The sequence below is a fragment of the Crotalus tigris genome, unplaced genomic scaffold, assembly GCF_016545835.1.
Source record: "Crotalus tigris isolate CLP2741 ecotype Arizona unplaced genomic scaffold, ASM1654583v1 scf7180000019753.2282721675:598951, whole genome shotgun sequence".
NCBI classification, from domain to species: domain Eukaryota; kingdom Metazoa; phylum Chordata; class Lepidosauria; order Squamata; family Viperidae; genus Crotalus; species Crotalus tigris.
In genome coordinates, this window is record NW_024097693.1 from 323563 (window position 1) to 345496 (window position 21934).

Genomic DNA, 21934 nt, shown 5'->3' on the forward strand with positions numbered 1-21934 from the left:
ACCGATGGAGTAACCTCGGAGTTGAATTGAACAACTCCCCTTACTCGCTGGAGGCCATCAGGAATTCCAGCAGGTAAATGAGCAAGCTGGAATAGGAGGGATGGATCACTAGCTTCACGGAGTACGGAACGACTAAAAGCCACCATTGGAACTGGAAATCGTGTCGTAAGACGTTGCAGTCCTAAGTCGATTTCTGGCCTTTTTCGTGGCAGTCATTAAATGAACACAGCGGTCGCTAAGTAAACCAATTCATTTAAATGGGCATTTTTGCCACAAACCAGCAAAGATGTCAGAAACAAGTACAAAATGTTGTGAGTTACAGGTAGTGGCTCGGCTTACAACCGTTCATTTAGTGACTGTTCAGCAATGAAAAAAGGGACTTATGTTCATCTTTCACACTGACGACTGTTGCAGCATCCCCAGAGTCCCATAAATCAAAATTCAGCTGTTTGGCAACTGGCTCGTATTTATGACGGGTTGCAGTGTCCTGGGGGGGGGGTCATGTGATCCCCTTTAGCGACCTTCTGACAAGCAAAGTCAATGGTGGGAAGGCAGATTCACTTAACAACCAAGTTACCAATTTAACAATTGCAATGATACACTTAACAACTGAGACCAAAAAGATTGCGCAACGGGGCAAAACTCACTTAAAAACTGTCTCACTTAGCAACAGAAATTTTGGCCTCAGCTGTGATTGTTAGCCGAGGACTATCCATATAGTCAGGGGCAGGAAGTTTTATGCATTTATTCATTTGTTCGTTTAGAAAATGTATACAGCCACCCACCTAAAGTACATACGCTTGGGCAGCTAATAACAATCTACAGACACAAAAATACAACATTTTTTAAAACTGAAAAAGCAATGTGGCACACTTCCTTCCTTCCCTCCTTCTTCCTTCCTTTTTCTTTCTTTCTTTCTTTCCTTCCTTCCTTCCTTTCCTTCCCTTCCCCTTTCTTTTTTTCTTTCTTTCTTTTTCTTTCCTTTTTTCTTTCTTTCCCTCCCTCCCTTTCTTTCTTTCCTACATTTCTCCCTTCTTCCCTTTCTTTCTTTCTTTCCTTTCTTCTTTCTTTCCTGCCTTTCTCCCTTCCTTCCTCCCTCCCTCCCTCCCTTCTTTCCCATCCTGCCTCCCTCCCTCCCTCCTTCTTCTTTCTTTTCTTTCTTCTTTCTTTCTTTCTTTCTTTCTTTTTCTTTTTTCCTTCCTTCCTTCCTTCCTTCCTTCGTTTCTTTCTTTCCTTCCTTCCTTCCTTCCTTCCTTCCTTCCTTCCTTCCTTCCTTCTTTCTTCCTTTCTCCCTTCCTTCCTCCCTCCCTCCCTCCCTTCTTTCCGATCCTGCCTCCCTCCCTCCCTCCCTCCCTCCCTCCCTCTTTCTTCTTTCTTTTCTTTCTTTCTTTCTTTCTTTCTTTTTCTTTTTTCCTTCCTTCCTTCCTTTGTTTCTTTCTTTCCTTCCTTCCTTCCTTCCTCCCTCCCTCCCTCCCTCCCTCTCTCCTTCCTTCCTTCCTTCCTTCCTTCCTTCCTTCCTTCCTTCCTTCCTTCCTTTCCTTCCTTCCTTCCTTCCTTCCTTCCTTCCTTCCTTCCTTCCTTCCTTCCTTCCTTCCTTCCTTCCTTCCTTCCTTCCTTCCTTTCTTTCTTTCTTTCTTTCCCCCCATGGAGTATCATTCCATAGTTTGGTCACTAGGTGGCACTGGACTTGATAGGCTCTTGAGGGAATCTGGCATTTCCCTGTTCCTGTCACCTTGTGAGGCCTAAGATAACACAATCGGATCCAATCAAGTGCAGTTCCTTATCTGCTTACACGCAATAGACACAGATTCTTGCCAGACTAAAGTTAGAACCCTCCAACTTAATAGATACACCCTGGGAGATTCCTTGAACCCTCTCTAGGAAGCCACAGTGCTATTGCTGACATTCCCTCCCCTACTCCTTCTCCAGGTACACATTCTATCACACCTGTTCATGCCGGAGAAAGACATTAAAACTTCTAACTAACTTCTCCTCTCTTTTCACTCCTGTCTCTATTTCACCGAGACAGTTTGCATATTTATAACATGCAAAAATGGGAGAAAGGAAACATAAACGGGAAATGGATGAATAACTGGATGGATGAATTGGGAGGCCTTAAGAAGCCAGAATCCTCAGCTGTGTTTTATATCTGCTCTTTAAAGCTTAGAGTGGGATGAACACTATTGTAGAGAGTAAGAAAGATGACCTTGACACAGATATGTGAGCTATGTGCCAAAGCAACAAAAGGAAAAACACAGGTTAAGTTCAAAACAAACAGAAATATGCGGAAGAGATACAGAGGGACACCTCCCTAATTCACATGAATATAAAAGGAGGAGAAAAAGCACAATCAGACTTGCATGGATGTTATTGTAGCCACTCTCAATAAAAATAATCTTAGCCTTCCTTTGGAATTGAATTCTGGTCTGGTCTGTCTGGTGGGATTCACCACTATAGGAGCCCTGGTGGTGCAATGGTTAGAATGAAGCATTGCAGGCAAACTCTGCCCACAGCATGGAGTTTGATCATGACAGGGTTCAAGATTGACTCAGCCTTCCTTCCATCCTTCCAAGGTAGGTAAAATGAGGACCCAGATTCTTGGGGGCAATATGTGAGTAATGCTTACATTGTAAATCATCCAGAGAGTGTTGTAAAGCTGGGGTCCCCAACCTCTGGGTTGCAGCCCAGTACCGGGCCATGATGCATTCAGAACCGGAACACACAAGCAGTGGGCAAGCGTGCGTGCACAGCTCCACTTGCGCAAGTGGTGAACATGCACACTCATACGTGAAGCTCCATTTGTGGGAGTGGCGGGCACGCACATGCCACTCACACAGGACCATCCCCTCTCCCCCACCCACCCACCGGTCCACAAAGATGGAAAGATTGAGGACCATTGCTGTAAAGCACTATGGGGTGGTATATAAGCCTATATACTATTGCTATTCCTATAAAGCTGTGTTGAAAAACACACTAGCAGTGCACAGAAGCAAGACAGAGATTTTTGTGAGATCACTAAATTACAAAATCATAAGGTTTGAAAAGACCTTGAAGGCCTTCTATAGTAGTTCGCTTCCTACCCCTGCAGGGATCCACATTCCATTCCAGACCAGTGGGTAGTCCAAAAGCGGAATTTTTTCCAGCAAAGTTTGACTAGCCATTTGTCTGGGAAGTTATGAGGACAGAGATAAAATATCAACAGGCCTTCTGATAAGAGGAAATTAAGCAAGCCAAAGGACAGACTTCAAAAAGGGAAGAAAAACAAGCAGGCTGAGAGAAAAGATCAACAGGGATGTTAGAGCATAAAAGGTTAACTTTCAGTCCCGCTGGACAATGACCTTCGAAAGAGGCACACAAATCACAAAAACAAAATCTTTCACTTCCAGCAGTTTGAAGTCCTCCAGATAAGCGGAGTCCCATTCTCTCCAGCCAGCATGGGAATTTAGTAGAAATAACTTTGCTAACTTTTCAACCGTCAGCCGCTTTCTAATTCACACATCCCTGAGCCCCAGAGGGAAGGTGGGATAGGAGTTGTGGGACTGCTACTCCTGTTTCATCCACTGGTAGCTGGAAAGCGATGTAGGACATACTACTCAAACCCAAGACAAAGAAATAAATACTTGCAAGCCCCTCGTAAAGTGAAGGAAAGGGAGGCAGATGTTTTAAGCAGGACATGTTGAGCAATGGTGCTGGAGGATTGAGCTGTGGGCATTTTGCTTCCTGCTCTGCCTCTTTTGGGCATCCACCCTGTGTCCTGCAACTCATTCTGAAGCAGGATTCAACCATCAAACTCAACTGGCTTCTACTTAAGGAATTGGAAGAGGACAAACTATGATCTACTTCAAGCAGCCAGATGTCCTGATCCAGTCCAGAACTGAAACTGCAACAAGAGAATTTTGGGGAAAACTATAAGAAAAGCACCAGCTCACCTTCTCCCGTTCTTCGCGGCACTTCAGCTCTGTCTGCAGGAGACGTTCTTTCAGTTCCAGCAGCCGTTCCTCCTCCTGCTTCAGCGCCTGCCTCTCTTCCTGCAGTTCCCCTTCTAACAAGGCACCTTCCAGGTCCATCTGCCAAGAAGAGGAGGAGACAGGTCAGGAGAACCTTGCCAAAACATCTTGACGTGCCCCGATATGTTGACTGACGTAACGTCAACACAGCCACGGGGAGGTGCAGAGACGCAAAGTGAAGCCTACGAAACGGGAACTAGAAGGATCCAAGCATGTAAATGTCCAGACTTCCTGCCCAGAAAATGGCTCCCTCCACTGAGGTGAGCACCTTCGGCGTTGGCTGATGGAGATTTCCTGTCCTGTGGAGCAAACGAGTCCTTCTCTGTGTCCCTCTAAAGTGCCTCTGTTCTTCCTTGGGTGTGGGCCGCTCAACACTGGTTTTACAGGTGCTGATTGTTGTCCAATCAACAACCTCATGATGCAGGGAGGGAACTGAGTAAGCTAAGGTGTACCTCTATATTCAGCTCTTTCTTCCGATGATGCAGCTCCTTGAGCTGATTTTCAAGAGCTGAGATTTTCCTCAGAGCTGCACGCTGATCGCCTTCAGGATCACCACCAGTGCTTCCACTACAAGGATTCACATGCTGGGGAGAGAGTAAGGTAGAATCAGAAGTTTCAAGGCTTAATATGGCATCTATGCAAGACTTCCTAAGTTAGAAAAGACTTTTAGCAGTATGGATACAGCTTGCCCTAGTTTACATTTTCACGTGATAATTCAGGGTTTATTGACATCTGTATTCTGCTCAAGGTTTAACAATGGTGGTCAGCTTTGGAAAATGATACGCAGGTAATGCTCAACTTACAACCACAGTTGGGATCACCAAGGGCGTTGTTCAGTGAATTGGGCCCAATGACCTTATGACCTTTTTTGCCATGGTTACTAAGTGAATCATTGGTATTGTTAAGTGAATTACGTGGTCATTAAATGATTCCAGCTTTTCCCATTGACTTTTCTTATTGGAAGCCACCTGGGAAAGTTGCAAATAGTGATCACATGACCCAGGACACTGCAAGCATTGTAAATACACGGGGGGGGGGTGTGTTTCCAAGCATCCAAATATTGATCATGTGATCATGGGGACATTACAAATGTGAGGGCTGGTTGTAAGTCACTCTTTTGGGGGCCATTGCAATTTCAAACGGTCACTAAACAATTGGCTGTAAGTCAAGGACCAACTGTAATATAGTTATTCACAATCAATTAACAATACACTGAAAACCTATTCATTTCAACGTTGGTAAATCTTGATTTTTTTTTCCATTTGTATTTTAATCTTCTACCGTCTTTTTGTGTTGGTCCTCTTCTTCCTTCTCTGCTTGTATTTTATTTTTCTAAAATATTCAGTAAAAATGTATCTTAAAAAAGAATCAGGCATTGCACACACCACCAGAAAGCAAGCTTGTGTTCCGTAGCGGGCCTCGTTTTCATTAAGAAAGCTGATGATATCATCTTACTACACTTCTTGAAACGGCCCAAAAATTGCCAACCCAATTAAAAATGCATCACTACTGCAAGTCCCAATATAATCTGAGCCAAGAAAGGATGCTTTTGATAGAAGAAAAAGTCCTTAGTCCTTAGTGCTCTCTGAGCTTGGTACTTTTCTTGCAAACTTTTCATTACCCAATTAAGTAACACCATCCTTGCTGGAAGAGAGTGGGGTTTGCTCTTATCAATTTCTTGGTGCAGCCATAATGTCTGGATTCGCTTGAGAGCACACCCCACTCCTTTCACCACGGATGATGTTACCTAGTTCGGTCATGAAACGTCTGCAAGAAAACGACCAAGCTCAGAGAGCACCAAGGATCCCACGAGGTATGTTTTTATTCATTACTTAAATCAGAACAAGAGGAGGAGAGTTATAAGTTTTATGAGTTGGGCGTTAAGAAGAATTAGGTAAAGCTTTCTTAGCACCGGGTGCCAATACTCACCCCATGTTGGGCACTCTCTGTGCTACTGGCTTCATCATCTTCCACACAGCCACTGGAATGACTTCCTGGCGGGGAATCATTTTCAGAAGAAAGCGAATCCCCTTCAGCATTGCTCGGAGCCGGGGAACCCTCGCAATCTGGTGACTGGCTGCATTTCTGCTCGTCCAGAAGTTGACCCTTGTCCAAGGCTGCTGTATAAGGACACAGCTCGGCTTGGTTGAACAGCCCCATAGCTTTGGGGTTGACTGTCTTCAACAGCTCATGGACCCCGGGCTCGGCAGCTGTAAAGCACAGAGGCAGTTCCGTCACAGATGTAAGGAGTTTGACCGAACGACAATAAAAAGAAAAAAGAGAAATGAGGAAGGCTCCGCCCTAATATATATTGGAGATATCTGGGTTATAGGTAGGAAAAGATTGTGTTGCTGGAATTCTTTTAATTCTAGCCTTTTTCTGATTTAATTAAGGAGTGTCTGTGACAAGCTTCCTTGCCAAAGAAATTGCGTTTAGGCGAAGAACAAGCAGCTGACATGTTGGTTGACTACAATTCCCATATTGGTTCTTGGAAATTATACTTCAGCAATAGCTGGAATATGGTAGATTTCCCATAATGGTCTAGTCCAGGGGTAGGGAATCTTGGCTCTTTTGTGACTCGTGGACTTCAACTCCCAGAATTCCTGAGCCAGCCATGTTGAGGGGAAAGGGAGAGGTTTCCATGCTGAGCCATGCTGGCTCAGGAATTCTGGGAGTTAAAGTCCACGAGTCATGAAGGGGCCATAGTTCCCCCATGCTGGCTCAGGAATTCTGGGAGTTGAAGTCCACGAGTCATAAAAGAGCCAAGGTTCCCCACCCCTGGTCTAGTCCAATCTTTTGAGTAAGTCCACAAATCAGTTACCAGCCAATAGTATAATTAGACCTTGACGTATGACCACAATTGAGCGCCAGATTTCTGTTGCTAAGCAGGACAGTTGTTAAGTTAGTTTTGTCCCATTTTACGACCTTTCTTGCTGCAAGTTGTTAAGTGAGTCACGGCAGTTGTTAATTCAGTAACACCATTGTTAACTGAATTTGGCTTCACATCACATGACCCTGGGACACTGCAACCGTCACAAATATGAATCGGTGGCCAAGCATCAGAATTTTGATCATGTGACCATGGGGAAGCTGCGACAGTCTTAAGTGTGAAAAACGGTTGTAGGTCGCTTTTTTTCAGTGCCGTTGTAACTTTATTCACTAAACAAACTATCGTAAATCAAGGACTACCTTTAAATGTTTCGACCAAGTTAGAATCCTTGATCAGCTATGCCAACCTTGGTCTACATACCACATTCTAGACACCCTACAAAATAGTCCATGCGTTTGTGTGTGTGTGTGTTTATGTGTGCGCTTCCTCTGGTGATTCTACAAGTTGAATCATGAATGTTATCCTTTCACTCTTGGTGTTAATTTTTAAAAATATTGTTATTTCTTTAAATTGTTATCTGCCCTGTAGCTAATTCTGCTGACATCCCTGAGGTGGAGTCCAACTATTCCAGTGCACAAAACAGAAAAACGAACGTGTGAAAAAATGGGAAATGATTGAAAGACTTCGTGTGAATGGAAAGAAAGTTTGATCCGTTCAGAACTAGTCATTATCAAGTCAGCCCCAAACCCTTAGGTCAGGGGTCTTCAAACTTGGCCCTTTTATGACTTGTGGACTTCAGCTCCCAGAACGCTGGCTGAGGAATTCTGGGAGCTGAAGTCCACAAGTCATAAAAGGGCCAAGTTTGAAGACCCCTGACCTAAGGGGGTTTATATGTTAAACCCAGCACACTGATGTTGTGTTAAATCTGTTATACTCCCTCTCTATGAACACTTTTTTTTCAAGTCTTACATAAATAAAGAGGCAAAAAACTGGTTCTGACATTCTTGGGAGGCTGGTCTCTTGAGCAAGAACCGCCCTTTGAACACAAAAACACCTCATAAAGAAAAGAAAAAAACAGAACTATTAATTAGATTAATACAAATGCCAAGTTAATCCCTCCAGCTGTGGGATACATGCTGGAGCCGGCAGCTACAAAGAGAAGAGAGGACCTCTCTTAAAATGATGAGCTATCTGCCAAAATTGCTCCTCTGCCTTTGATCGCTTTTATTTTCTCCTGATCGGACAATATCGCTTAGGAGATGTTGTAAGTCCCAAACCATCATCCTCCCATCGTACCAAAAGCCAATTCTTCTTCCTGTCCTGATGACTAAGGTGGTCAACTACGGCCCCTTTGTGTCTATGGAGCTTCTCAGTCACCCACGTCATGGTTGTCCCAAAGGTGCTTTTTCCAAAGGCAACTGGACTTTCTTTGTTTTTCCTTGAAGACATTTTGCTTCTCATCCAGGAAGCTTCTTCACTTCTGAAGACGCTACTTGGATGAGAAGTGAAACGTCTTCAAGGAAAAACAAAGGAAGTCCAGTCGCCTTTTGGAGAAGCCTGTTTACAACTATGGACCCTTTATAGCTTATGGACTTCAACTCCCAGAATTCCTGAGCCAGCAGGATTCTGAGAGTTGAAGTCCACAGATAGTAAAGGGGCTGCAGTTGCTCACTCATGCCTTATTTTATAGTGTTATTTAGTCATCTGAGATGGATAAAACCAGTAGTGGGATTCAAATATGTGAACAACTGGTTCTCTGTGTGGATGCTGCTTCCGGAAGTCCATTCTGGGCCTGTGCAACAAAAAATTAGCTACCGGTTCTGCTGAAGCGGTGCGAACTGGCTGAATCCCACCACAGGAAGGAAGGGAGGGAGGGAGGGAGGGAGGGAAGGGAAGGGAAGGGGAGGGGAGGGGAGGGGAGGGGAGGGGAGGGAGGGAGGGAGGGAGGGAGAGAGGGAGGGAGAAGTGGTGGGATTCAAATATGTGAACAACTGGTTCTCTGTGTGGATGCTGCTTCCAGAAGTCTATTCTGGGCCTGTGCAACAAAAAATTAGCTACCAGTTCTGCTGAAGCGGTGCGAACTGGCTGAATCCCACCACAGGAAGGAAGGGAGGGAGGGAAGGGAAGGGAAGGGAAGGGGAGGGAGGGAGGGAGAGAGGGAGGGAGAAGTGGTGGGATTCAAATATGTCAACAACCGGTTCTCTGTGTGGATGCTGCTTCCGGAAGTTCATTCTGGGCCTGGGCAACAAAAAATTAGCTACCGGTTTTGCCGAAGTGGTGCAAACCGGCTGAATCCCACCACTGGATAAAACCTACAGAGATGGTCATATCTTTACCTCAGGCAATTATATATGATTGATGATCCCCATGCTTGGGACAAGAGGCGAACTGATCCTTGGTCTTTTGACTTCAGGAGGTGAAAACATTGCATCTTGCCCAAAGCTTTCAGCAGGCTAACAATGGTAGTTATTCGCACACAACTCAGGGCAATGTGCATTTTGTCAGCCTCACCTGCTTAAGCCAGACGGCACAGTACATGTCACACTGGTGAGACAACCGCATAAAAATATATTGGATGCTGCCCAGAAAATTGTAGTTACTAAGTGGTGTATATGTAGATTAAATAAATAAGAATAGTACATCGGCTTGACATCCAAAGGGGGGGGGGAGGAGGAGGAGGAGGACGAGGAGAAAATATATGTCAGTATCTAACACACAATAAGAAAATAAAAATCTGAACTGTAGTCCGTGAGAGAATTTTCTTGTAGAAAGCTTATTGAAATAAGGAAGCTTAATTTAATTTTAGGTAAACTCATCAATTATTGTTTGTTCTTCTGATTTGTATATGCTTTAAAACAATAATCCCATGGGTCTATTTCCTGATGCTGTTAATTGCACACCATTTTAATCCTAAATCTGTTTGCACCCAGCGTGGCACATGGTTCACTTGCACATCTTCGATAAATAGGCATCTTCTTCCCTAAAATTAATTCTGCTGACTGCCAGCAGTTCGATCCTGGCCGTCTGAAGGTTGATTCGGCCTTCCATCCTTCCGAGGTTAGTAAAATGAGGACCCAGATTGTCAGGGGGCAACAGCTGACTCTGTAAACCACTTAAGAGAGGGCCGTAAAGCCCCGTGAAGCGGTATATAAGTCTACGTGCTGTTGCTATTGCTATTCCTCCATTGACTCTGCTTGTCAGAAGCCAGCTGGGATGGTCAGACATGATGACCCCATGACCCCAACCATCTTAAATATAGGCCAGTTGCCAAGCACCCAAATTTTGATCACATGACCATGGAGATGCTGCTGTTGTAAATGGGAGACCTGGTCATAATTCACTTTTTTCAGTGTCATTCACTCGCTAAATGAATGATTGCAAGTCAAGGATACCTACACCAGGAAGTAGACGATCAGTGAAGACATTTCTCAGACGAATCCATACACTCATTTTATGTCATTAACAGGCCCCGACTTGTTTTTCTCTTCAATCTCCCCACACTTTGCTGACTCCACCTTTCTACCTGCCGAGGCAAAGTGGCCTGATCCTAGATCCGAGCCGTTGGCAGAAAGATTCAAAAAAAGGGGCACAGCTCTGATCACACAGTCCTTGCCACCATCTTGACTTTTTTGACCCCCTTGATGGACCTTTTCTCCAGCCTTGAATGTGGCCCCCAGAAATCTGCAAAAGTAGGGAACCCTGCTATTATTTTTAACCTGACAGCAGCAGGAAATGATTGCAAGGCTATCCTACTGGAAGAACATTTCAATGGGGATGAAACTGAATTTTGATTTTCATACAAGATTTTGAAGGAACGTGGTCATAGCTTTCAAAAACTCAAGGGGTATCCATGACCCCGACACTGTTTGTGACTTCCATACCCCGGAGAAGAGGTTCACAGCTCCACAGGTAGGACTATTCCCCAAAAGTGAGTGGGGATAGAGACAGCTTGAGGAGGGGAAGGGGGTATTCAAGAGTTTTAAGGAACAACATTGATTTTATAGACCTAATTTATATTCCATCTTTCTTCAAGTGCTCAAGACAAACACAACAGTCCTTCTTCCATTTTGTCCTCCAGCATTCTGGTGAACATGTTGGGCTAAGAGGGAGCCTGAAGATCCCCCCAGTAGCTTCTGTGAGTGAAGAGAAATTAGAATCTGGATCTTCTCATTCTTAGCTCAGTACCTTCAGCACTACCCAACCTGGATGTTGGACTGAGAGGGAATGGCTGGTTCAAAGTCTTGCCAGGAGTTCCCATGGCTGAGGATGACCTAGAACCTGGGTCTAATTGCTCCTAGTTCAACGTTTTCATCACTACAGCATCCATCTCTAAGACCCAAGATCAGTGGTTCTCAACCTTTTTAATGCCGTGACCCCCAACCGGTCGTAAGTCGAGGACTACTCAACTGGTCGTAAGTCGAGGACTACTCAACTGGTGCAGCACCGTTTTCAGAATGGGACTTTTGGCGGGCTCAGCAGGGCAGAGACAGCCTGGACAATTCCTATTGGCTTTTGAAAGCCAATAGAATTAGACTCTATTCAAGAGAGTCTATTCTATTGGCTTTCAAAAGCCAATAGAATAAAAGGGAGTAGCACAGCTAAGGAAAAGGGGAAAAAAATGGCGGACTGCATTGTTTGGCGACCCCCGTGAAATGGTCGTTCGACCCCAAATGGGTTCCCGACCCACAGGTTGAGAACCACTGCCCAAGATACTTATTTTAGCCCTTAAGCTATCCCATCAAATTTAAACAAAGCTGCATATTTTGGGGTCACCACACTCAGCTGTTGTTCTTGGAGGTCACAAAAAACATGGTGTGGTCCCCTGGACCATACTTTTTTTCCCGTCGCTATCTTAGCACTACAACACTAGCCAGTGTACAACACGTGTATTCAGCATCTACCTGCAGACATGAGGTTAGAGCTTAGGACATTCCAGAAATTGTCTTCTGAGTATCTACTGAGGGACAATGAACCTCACTTGAAGAGCACATGAGTTTCTTCCTTGTTATCACTCCTAGCTTGTTTCTTTCCACTTGAGATGCCTTCATGTAGGACAAAAATAATAACAAGGTCAATGTTTTTCATAGATGCCAAGAAACAGACCGAGAAGAGCCTGAAGAGCAGCAGAAACAGACTGGCATCTTGTGTAGAGCTAGAAAAAAAAAATCCTTTAGGGCATTTAATGTAGGCCAGTGGTTCTCAACCTTTTTAATGCCGCGATCCCCAACCGGTCATAAGTCGAGGACTACTCAACCGGTCGTAAGTCGAGGACTACTCAATTGGTGCAGCACCGTTTTCAGAATGGGACTTTTGGCGGGCTCAGCAGGGCAGAGACAGCCTGGACAATTCCTATTGGCTTTTGAAAGCCAATAGAATTAGACTCTATTTAAGAGAGTCTATTCTATTGGCTTTCAAAAGCCAATAGAATAAAAGGGAGTAGCACAGCTAAGGAAAAAGGGAAAAAAATGGCGGACTGCGTTGTTTGGCGACCCCCGTGAAATGGTCATTCGACCCCAAATGGGCTCCCGACCCACAGGTTGAGAACCACTGATGTAGGCCTTCATGCCCCTTTAATTTTCATCCTGAAACCCCTTTTGCTGTGAGCCCCAGTTAGGAGTTTCAACATGAAGATCGGTGGAGCAGAATGGCGACTTTCAATTTTGGCTTAGCAGGTTGTATGAACCAGGTCCTGAAGATTGTAAATCAAGGCTTAAGGCTCAGGCTCATCATAACTTGGCAGAATTAGTAGATGCAGTCTGGAATAGCTGGGCAGGCAGTGTTTGGATAATAATGAGATGTTTAAAGACCCAAAGGTAACCCATTTGAATCTTGGCTTGTTTCGAATCAGTATATTATGGCTTAATGTCTTGTGCAAAGCCAGTCTTTTCTACCAATTTATGATTGAACAGTTGATGTTTGGGACAGTCAACTATTTCCCCAGGACACATGTTTTTCTGGTGTGCCAGTACCATAGTCATAAATGAGGGTGGAGGTTCATTCTCCGAGCTTGTGGGTTGGTTTCCAAATGTTTCGTTACCAGGCTAGGTAATGTCTTCAGCGGAGTTTAGGGGGTGACAGTGTCAACTCTGCTAAAGATGTTACCTAACAAAACATTTGGAAACCAACTCATAAGATCGGAGAATGAACCTTCAGCGGAGCTACAGATATTTGCCACTATTGCAAAGAGTCATGAATGCCCATCAAACAGGGAGTAGCCACCTTCCTAGGAAACCCAGTCACCCCATTAGTGACTCGGAGGCTGTACCTTCCTGTAACGTTGTTAATACTACATTACAAAACCAAAACTAAAACTATGCTGATTGTCCTGATCCAGAGAGAGAGAGAGAGAGAGAGAGAGAGAGAGAGAGAGAGAGATGGAAGAGAGGAGGTGCATTCTCGCTTTCGAGAACTGCTCCGTGGCCCTGCACACAAGGGACAAGCTAGTTGGGTTGATCAGATCTAAACCTAATTCCCACTAATCCAGTGTTCCTCAACCATGGCAACTTTAAGATACAAAACAGAATAACAGAGTTGGAAGGGATTTGGAGGTCTTCTAGTCCAGTGATGGCGAACCTTTTAGAGACCGAGTGCCGAAAATGCAACCCAAAACCCACTTATTTATCGCAATTTAATCTGAATACTGAAGTTTTAGTTTAGCAACAACAACTCATACATTAACATCTTTTGTCTTAAAAGAAAAACACAATATCAAAGATTTCAATGATACAAACAACTTTTTACTGAAAGGTAAAAGTTTGCATTTGGCATGCTTTTGCATTTGGCATGCTTTTGAACAATTAATGTGATTTTTGCTGTTGTATGCATGCTGGTAACATATCTAACCTTGGCTCATACTTTGTAAGTTTGAAAGCAACACATGCAGCACTCAGGTCATCTGTTAGTCTGTTTCTGGTGTCAGATTTGATATAATTCAAAGCTGAAAACAGCGCACTCCATCCAGAGGCTTGTTTTGGCTAGGGAGGGGCTTGAAGAATGTCTTTTTCCTTTGAAAACTTAGCCAAAGAGTGAGGCACGCGTGCCCACAGAGAGGTCTCCGAGTGCCCCCTCTGGCACGTGTGTCATAGGTTTGCCACCACTGTTCTAGTCCAACCCTCTGCTCAAGCAGGAAACTCCTACACCATTTCAGACGGTCATCCAATCTCCTCTTAAAAACCTCCAGGGATGGAGCATCTACAATTGCTGAAGACAAGCCTTTCTACTGATTTATTGTTCTCACTGACAGGAAATTTCTCCTTAGTTCTAGGACTTAATGATCTTCTTCCTGTTACTTCTTGTCTCACCCTCAGGTGCTTTGGAGCAATACTGCCTGGGGAATTCTGGGAGTTGACGTTCACACATCTTAAAAGTTGCCAAGGCTGAGAAACACCGTTCTAAATCTTAATGCTGAACAAGAGCCAGTGGGAATGCATAATGCGCTCACCCAGCTAAACATCAGCTAGGCAAGTTATGCCAACTGGCTTAATGCTGTGTATTGTGTGTCCCAATATCTAGGTGTATATTGTATGGTGTGAATTTGTCCAGATGAATTACGCCTTTTGGATTCATAGCTTGAATCCATAAAAATATCTGAGTTTCCATCACTTTTATCACTTTTGTTTCATGCAAGCTCCTTTGTCTGTTCTCTTCCTCGCCCAGAATCTCATCATCCAATCTGGGTTTGGGAAATTGGAAACAAAGGTAATGGGACTTAGAAGACAAGCTATGAAAAAGGTAGAAATTGCAGGTCCTACTTTGCAACTAAGAGCTACATCTAACATGGGACAAAAGAAGAGCTCCTCCTAAAATAAGCATAGATTTGCATAAGAGTTGAATAAGGGATGTAAATGCATAGATGGACATTTACAAATAAAAGCTACTCACAGTGGGTGGACCAGATCTTCACCAGGCTAACTTTTCAGAACGCCCAGCCTGCCTCCTTGAGTTCCAGGATGGAACAAGGCGGATGTAAATAAATATACTGATTAAATATAGAAAGGGTTGGCCAGGACCCAGTTTCTTTAAGAAGACTGCTTACTAAGGAAGGAGCTGACTTCCTAAACAGGTTGTGAGATGGGCTAGCCCAGGGGTAGGCAACCTTGGCTCCTTTATGACTTGTGGACTTCAACTCCCAGAATTCCTGAGCCAGCATAGCTCAGCTTGGAAACCTCTCCCTTTCCCCTCAGCGTGGCTGGCTCGGGAATTCTGGGAGTTGAAGTCCACAAGTCATAAAAGAGCCAAGGTTGTCAACCTCTGGGCTAGCCGCTAGCTCAATGCTTTGCAAACTTGGCTACAAGTTGGACTCCAACTCCCAGAATTCCTCAGCCAGCATGCTGACTGAAGTCATGAGGAAGGCTGGAGAATTCTGGGAGCTGAAGTCCACACGTCTTACAGTTTCCAAGTTTGAGAAACACTGAGTTAGTAGGTATACTGCAACTCACTCTTATTTCTACTCACTGATAAAAGTGTTGTCATGAAGAACTCAGTGGCCTATGAATAATGCATACCTGCTGAAGGCCTCCGTTCCTTTGGATTAAGAAACAAAAAGCAGGTGACAGGTGAGGCTGGTGGCTGATATTATCCTCATGGAATTTTTTGTTCTTCCTTTTCTCTTTAAGGCGTGATCAGGCCATCGAAGAGAGCATAAAGCCATTAAGATATACACACACACATATATCAACCTTGCTGACAATACAAGGTTGGCAAACTGTAATTGGAGTATAGAGGACGCAGCAATGGAAAAGTTGACTGATGAGGCCTAATTAAATTCAAGCAGGATCGGTTCTCTTATATACAACATATCCCACAGACAGGTAAGCTAAGCCGTTTAGAATAGAGGTTTGGAAGAAAAAGAGAAACTACCTTAAAATACAATTAAAATGAACCAAATAAAAATGAGCAATGATCACAGAGGTCCAAAGAATAATCTGAAATCGTCAGGTAGCAATTAGAGGTTAAAGAGAAGAGAGAGAGATGGAGGGGAAAAAAAGAGAAAACGGTTATTAGAATGCTTTTGCCTTCCTTCCTTCCTTCCTTCCTTCCTTCCTTCCTTCCTTCTTTCTTATTCTCTCCTTCCTTCCTTCCTTCCTTCCTTTTTCCTTCCTTCCTTCCTTCCTTCCTTCCTTCCTTCCTTCCTTCCTTCCTTCCTTCCTTCCTTCCTTCCTTCCTATCTTTTTACTTTCTCTCCTTCCTTCCTATTTTCCTTCCTTCTTTCCTTCCTTCCTTCCTTTCTTTCTCTTTCTTTCTTTTCTTTTTCTTTCTTTGTGGTGCAGTGCCTTTCTTTCTCAACAACACATATAGTCCTTGACTTACAATAGTACATTTAGTGACTGTTCAAAATTACAAGGGCACTGAAAAAGGTGACTTACAACCTTTTTTCACACCTACAACTTTTGCAGCATCCACACGTTCACAGGTTCAGAATTCAGATGTTTGGCAACTGACTCCTATTTACGACGGTTGCAGCGTCCCTGGGGTCGTGTGATCCCCTTTTGCATCCTTCTGATAAGCAAAGTCAACGGGGGGGGAGCCAGATTCACTTAACAACTAGTGATTCACTTAACAATTGTGACAAGAAATGTCGTAACAGGGGGCAAAACTCACTTAACAAATGTCTCACTTAACAATAGAAATTTTGTGGCCGTACATCGAGAAGCATTTTATTTTTTATAATTGTATTTTCACTTCAGCTTTTGGCTTCAGGGCGAAGCTTATTTTACATGTATTTACAGATCCCTTTCCCTTTCATTGTTGTTTGTTTTATTTTATTATTATCTACCTGGCCTTTAATTAGATATTTTTAAAAGCAGGAGAAAGATTATATATACATTCACCCACAGTAGAGTAAATAAAAAAAAAACAGTTGTTTCTTCAACCTCTGTTAGGTATGGTAACCAACCTTAGCAGGAATAAAACGCCCATGGTTGGTCCCTAAGCTTTCTATGGTAGCTAATTAATGCAACTCTTCATTAGAAGATGACCAACACCATCATTTGACTCACACACTTCAACATTTTTAGCTACTGCTAAGGAGCAGGAATTAATTAAATATTTGACAGCCTGCCTACACATTCCTTTTTCTGTATTTGCTAAATTTAACCCAGAAAAATCACCTTGCAGAATTCTGTAAAGGTCCACCTTAACAATTAAGACATTTGTGCACTGTACCATACTAGGAATGTGGTCCATTGGTCTCCAGTGAAATTTCAAACAATTTTTAACTTGTTTTAGGAAGATCAAAGCCCACAGCCCCACCTTATAATTTATTCCTATAATTCCTTGCCCAAGAATCTAATCCAGAGTGAATAAACCCATGCCTTCCTCCCCAGGAATGTTACCTAATTAAATAAATCCAGAGATACTAATCATGTGTAGCTTTCATTCAGGGATTCCGCAGTCCTAAAATCTGTGTGGCTATATGTACAAATAAAAGTAATTGTTCTGAGGTGGGGTTTTGTAACAGCACATATTCTCATGTTGAAAAAGAAGAGGAACACCTCTACACAAATAAGCAGTTGTTATCTAAAGATCTGGAAACAGACATGGAAGAATCTCAAACCTCTAGATCAGGGGTCCCCAACCCCTGGTCTGTGGACTGGTAGTGGGCTGTGGCATGCCAGCAACCAGTCCACACAAACAAGTAAAGATCTATCGACAGGATGCAGGCAGCACACAAAACCACGCACCCTCCGGTCTGCGGAAAAACCTCTCTCCATGTAACCAGTCCCTGGTGCCCAAAAAGTTCTGCTCTAGATCCCCATTTCTCAACCTTGACAACTTTAAGGAGACTTCAATTCCCAGAATTCTTCAGTCTCCCAGAATTCCCCAGGTGTCAAAAGTTACACATAAGAAGCCCACTGGTAAACTTCCAATCTCGTAGAAGACCCTTTGTCCTATTTCAGATGATTTTTTTTTTCGGGGGGGGGGGGTACTCTGAGGACTTAACTTAACTAGTGCTTAACTTATGATCACAATTGGGACCAGAATATCTGTTGCTAAGCTAAGCAACTAAAATTGAGTCGCGGCCAACTTTACAATCTTTTTTGTGACGGTTGTTAAGCAAGTCACCGCAGTTCTTAAATGAATCATATGGTTGTTTGAGCAAATCCAGCATCCAACTTGACTGCTTGTCAGAAGCTGGCTGGGAATGTGACAAATGGCAATCGCATAATCCCGGGACACTGCAACCGGCATAAATACATGTTGGTTGCCAAGCACCTGAATTTTTATCATTGATAATGGAAACCCTGCAATGGTCGTAAGTGTGAGGACCAGGTTGTAAGTCACTTTTTTCAATGCCATTGTAACTGAATGATTATTATATGAAGAATTGTAAGTTGAGACTACCTGCACAGGAGAATGTGTTTTCTCCTAGTGGGGGTGAAATTTTATGCATCATAGTCTAAAATCAGTATTTTTCAACCTTGGCAACTTTTAAGGTAAGTTAGCTCCCAGAATTCCCCAGCCAGCGTACTCCATACTGGTTAGAGAATTCTGGGAGTTGAAGTCAGCCATCTTAAAATTCCCAAGGTTAAAAAATTCCGTTAAACCGGACAGAACATCACCCTGTGAGACAGTCCTCCATCTTCTGCATAAAAACGTCTAGACAACCTCAATGGTGTGAACCAAATGAAAATTCCTTCCCCACAGGTTAAATAATTCCTATTTCTTGTGTGATTTACCAACCAAAAATGGTAACTCTAGGTGGGAATGAAACAACCCGCCACAGTCAACTCGCTACGGCCAAATCATCACAGCCAACTCACCACAGGAACAATTCAACAATTCAATTTAATTATTTAAGATATTTTTAAACATATTTTACTTTTTGTCATTCACATTTCATTTCGTCTCTCCTTCGGGATCCTTTCTTTAAGGTTTCTCTTCCAGTATTTCTTCAATATTAGTGTAACTCTTGTCCTACGGCAAATTTTCCTGTGGCGCGTTGGCCACGGCGATTTGGCTGGGGCTAGTTGTCACAGACCCACTCCAAGAACCTCAAATAAAGCCTCAGGTTTTATACATGGGAAAGAAAGAATCAGATCTCCGATCTGGCTCAAGACACTCTCCATTAAGACCTTGGACAAGCTGCTGGAAGTTTTTAAGAAGAGACTGGACAGCCATTTGTCCGAAATGGTGTAGGGTTTCCTGCCTGAGCAGGGGGTTGGACTAGATGACCTCCAAGGCCCTTTCCAACTTTACTACTACTATTATAAATGCTGTTCGCTTACCCTAGCTGCCTTTCCTGCGTTGCTTTAAGGATAAATGACAAATTGTCTCTCAGACTGGGCCAGAAAGCAACTTGAAGCCCATGATCTGTGGTAAGAGCATTGCCAGATTGACGTCAAAAATCCCCTTCAGCAAGAGATTTGTCTCTGCTCCAGCAACTTAGCATCTGGTTTAGATCCTTGTGGCACTCTGAACAGGCTGCTGGGATAAACTGCTTTGCTCAGCTATTTTCAAGCCGGTTGAGCAAGGGAGAAACCTATACACATGTCACATTAAAACGATGGTTGTAGCCCAACAGGACGAAATTGCCTGCTGGCTGGGCTCCAACACGACTTCTTTTATGGTGCAATCTTCTCCAACCTGCCAGAATTCTTGCTCATTGCTTGCCTGTTCAACCACCTTTCTGCCTTCGCGTCATTATTACGAGCCCATAGCCAATGCAAATTTTCCTGGGAAAAGCCAACGTTGCTCAGAGCAGCCCCTAACTGACAGCCATCCTTGTCACAACTTGCAAATGTTTCTTCTCAAGCATGAGAGACGCTCTCTTTTAACCTGTGAATCCCTTTTAATTTCCCATCTGGAACTTTCCAGACCCCAGAGCAGCCCACAACCACTTTCATCTCCTCTATGGAGGGAAAGCTTTTGAGTCAGCTCCGCAATCCCCATTTCAAACTCTAGAAACAACAAACGGGTCTTGTATTGCTTGCTTCAGACCCTGGAACGCTGCACAGAAGGAATCCAACTTACTGGAGAAATAGTACCTTATTTGGAGACCCACCAACCGCTCCATTCTGCCTGTGTTCCCAGGGGATGAACCCCAGACAATCTGCCCCCATTTGTCAGGAATCCAAGGTCATCATCTCTGACCCTTCCCAAGTTCTCCATGCCTGGCGTTCAACAACATCCAAAGCCAGATCCCCTCATCCCTCGGGCTGATACTGGAGATATTTCTCAGAGTATAGTAGAGCGTCCATTCAATCAATGCAATCCAATGTATTGGGGTCCAAGACCAGGACCAGATCATGAACGAATAAAATTTAACATCAAGTTAAAATACAGTTGTATAATAACCCACATCTCATAGGTGAAAGCCAGGCTATTGCCCATACAATATTAACTGATAAGGTAAACACTAAAATTATATCAAGTATGATGTCTAAAATTACAACAAAGTGAAGGTGTCCATTAATTTCAGCGAAGGGGTAATATTTAAAATGTAAATGAATTATAGTTACACGGAATGCTTTGTGGGACATTGGCCCATCGGAGCTGGATGGATCTTCTGTACAAGAGGCACTTTGTCTATATAAGCAGCATCTAGGCATACAGGCTGAATCTGGATGATCAGGAGATCATGTCCAGAGTGCATTCATTCACTCTCATCCAAGGAGAAAGCACGCAGCTACTTTCTCTTCCTGGATCCAGTTGCTCCCTTTTCCAATCCAATCAGATGCTCTCCTCCTCAACAAGGTGGTGGGGGAGCGGCTGGTGGGGGTCTCTTTCCCCGAATTACCCTTCAGAATTTTTCCTCTACCCTCCACACCCGTTTTTCCTCCACCCTCCTCCCCCTTTACTCCCTAGCTACTCCGGGCTTCTCTCTCCATCACCCTTTGTCATGGGGGGGGGGAATGTCTTATTATCCCCAGGTGGTAGGCAGCTGCCACTCACCTGGTTAGGGGGGGGCCGTTTCTTGCAATTTGCAAGCCCCCGGCGGCCAGCCGTCCTGCTGGGGGGTGCCTGCCTGCCTTCCTCCTCCTTGCTCCGAAGTGGAGCGGCTGGGCTTCTCCCACTGCTTCAGCCTGCAGTGTCAGCCTGCAGGAGCTGCCGCTCGGCTTCCTGGTGTTCAAACAAGTTTTACAACACTGCTTTGGAAAAACAAAACCGGTGACGTCACAGCGCTTGCTGGAAGGGGTTTGGAGGGGGGGGGGGAAGAAAGAACTAACTGCCCTGGACACTTTTGCTCTTAGTTGATTGGGGGCGGGGGGGGGGAAGAATGGGAAAATCCCAGTTGTGCTATGACGGGGGCGGGGGAGGGCTGTGCCCTGCCATGGGGAAGAAAAGGTGGCTTCTTTAAATGACAGCTTAGTACAGGTGGGAAATTCACAACAGGCCCGGATGAATATATAGAATATATGTGGGTATATGCAAATATATTTTTGGGGTCATATTTATGTAGTGTGACATGGGAGGTGGTGACCGTTTGGGAACTGTATGCAAGGAAATTTCATTTGTATGAAATGTTCAAAGTGACAATAAAGTGACCATTCTGTTTATTCTGTTCTGTTTGAGAGCTGTACGCAACGAAATTTCATTTCAATGTGGGGGCCGATTAGTGTACGTTCGAAGTGACAATAAAGTTGCCGTCCTATTTATTCTATTCTATTTGAGAGCTGTATGCAACAAAGTTTCATTGTAATGTATGCCGATTAGTGTACATTTAAAGTGACAATAAAGTTATTCTATTCTATGATAAGCAGGGAGAGAACTGGATGCAAAGGTTGATATTTATTTATTTATTTATTTGGCAGACGAGTTCAAATACTTCTGACTTTTTATGTCAAAGAACTAGTGGGGGGGGGAAGTGGAGGTTTCTAGATGATGCTGAACTACAACTCCCAGCATTCTGCATTCTGGGCCCTGCTGCACTGCTGGAAGATCTAGACCAGGGGTAGGCAACCTTGGCTCTTTTATGACTCGTGGACTTCAACTCCCAGAATTCCTGAGCCAGCCACGCTGAGGGAAAAGGGAGAGGTTGCCATGCTGAGCCAAGCTGGTTCAGGAATTCTGGGAGCTGAAGTCCATGAGTCATAAAAGAGCCAAGGTTGCCTACCCCTGATCTAGACCAGCCTTAGGATTCTATGATTCTGTAAGA

General features: G+C 44.0%; 1 protein-coding gene across 3 annotated transcripts in view; it reads right to left on the minus strand.

Annotated features, from left to right (window-relative positions):
• Positions 1 to 20904, minus strand: part of PHLDB3 (pleckstrin homology like domain family B member 3) — a 44270-nt gene extending 23366 nt beyond the window's left edge. For 2 of the 3 annotated variants that reach the window (XM_039364341.1, XM_039364342.1), the window contains exons 1-4: positions 20731 to 20904; positions 5937 to 6217; positions 4460 to 4591; positions 3930 to 4067 (exon numbers count right to left, since the gene is read on the minus strand). In XM_039364341.1, the coding sequence (XP_039220275.1) occupies positions 3930 to 4067; positions 4460 to 4591; positions 5937 to 6167 (501 nt within the window). In that variant the 5' untranslated portion in view covers positions 6168 to 6217; positions 20731 to 20904. The remainder of the gene's footprint in view (positions 1 to 3929; positions 4068 to 4459; positions 4592 to 5936; positions 6218 to 20730) is intronic. The other variant, XM_039364340.1, reaches the window with a different exon arrangement.
• Positions 20905 to 21934: the final 1030 nt, after the last annotated feature.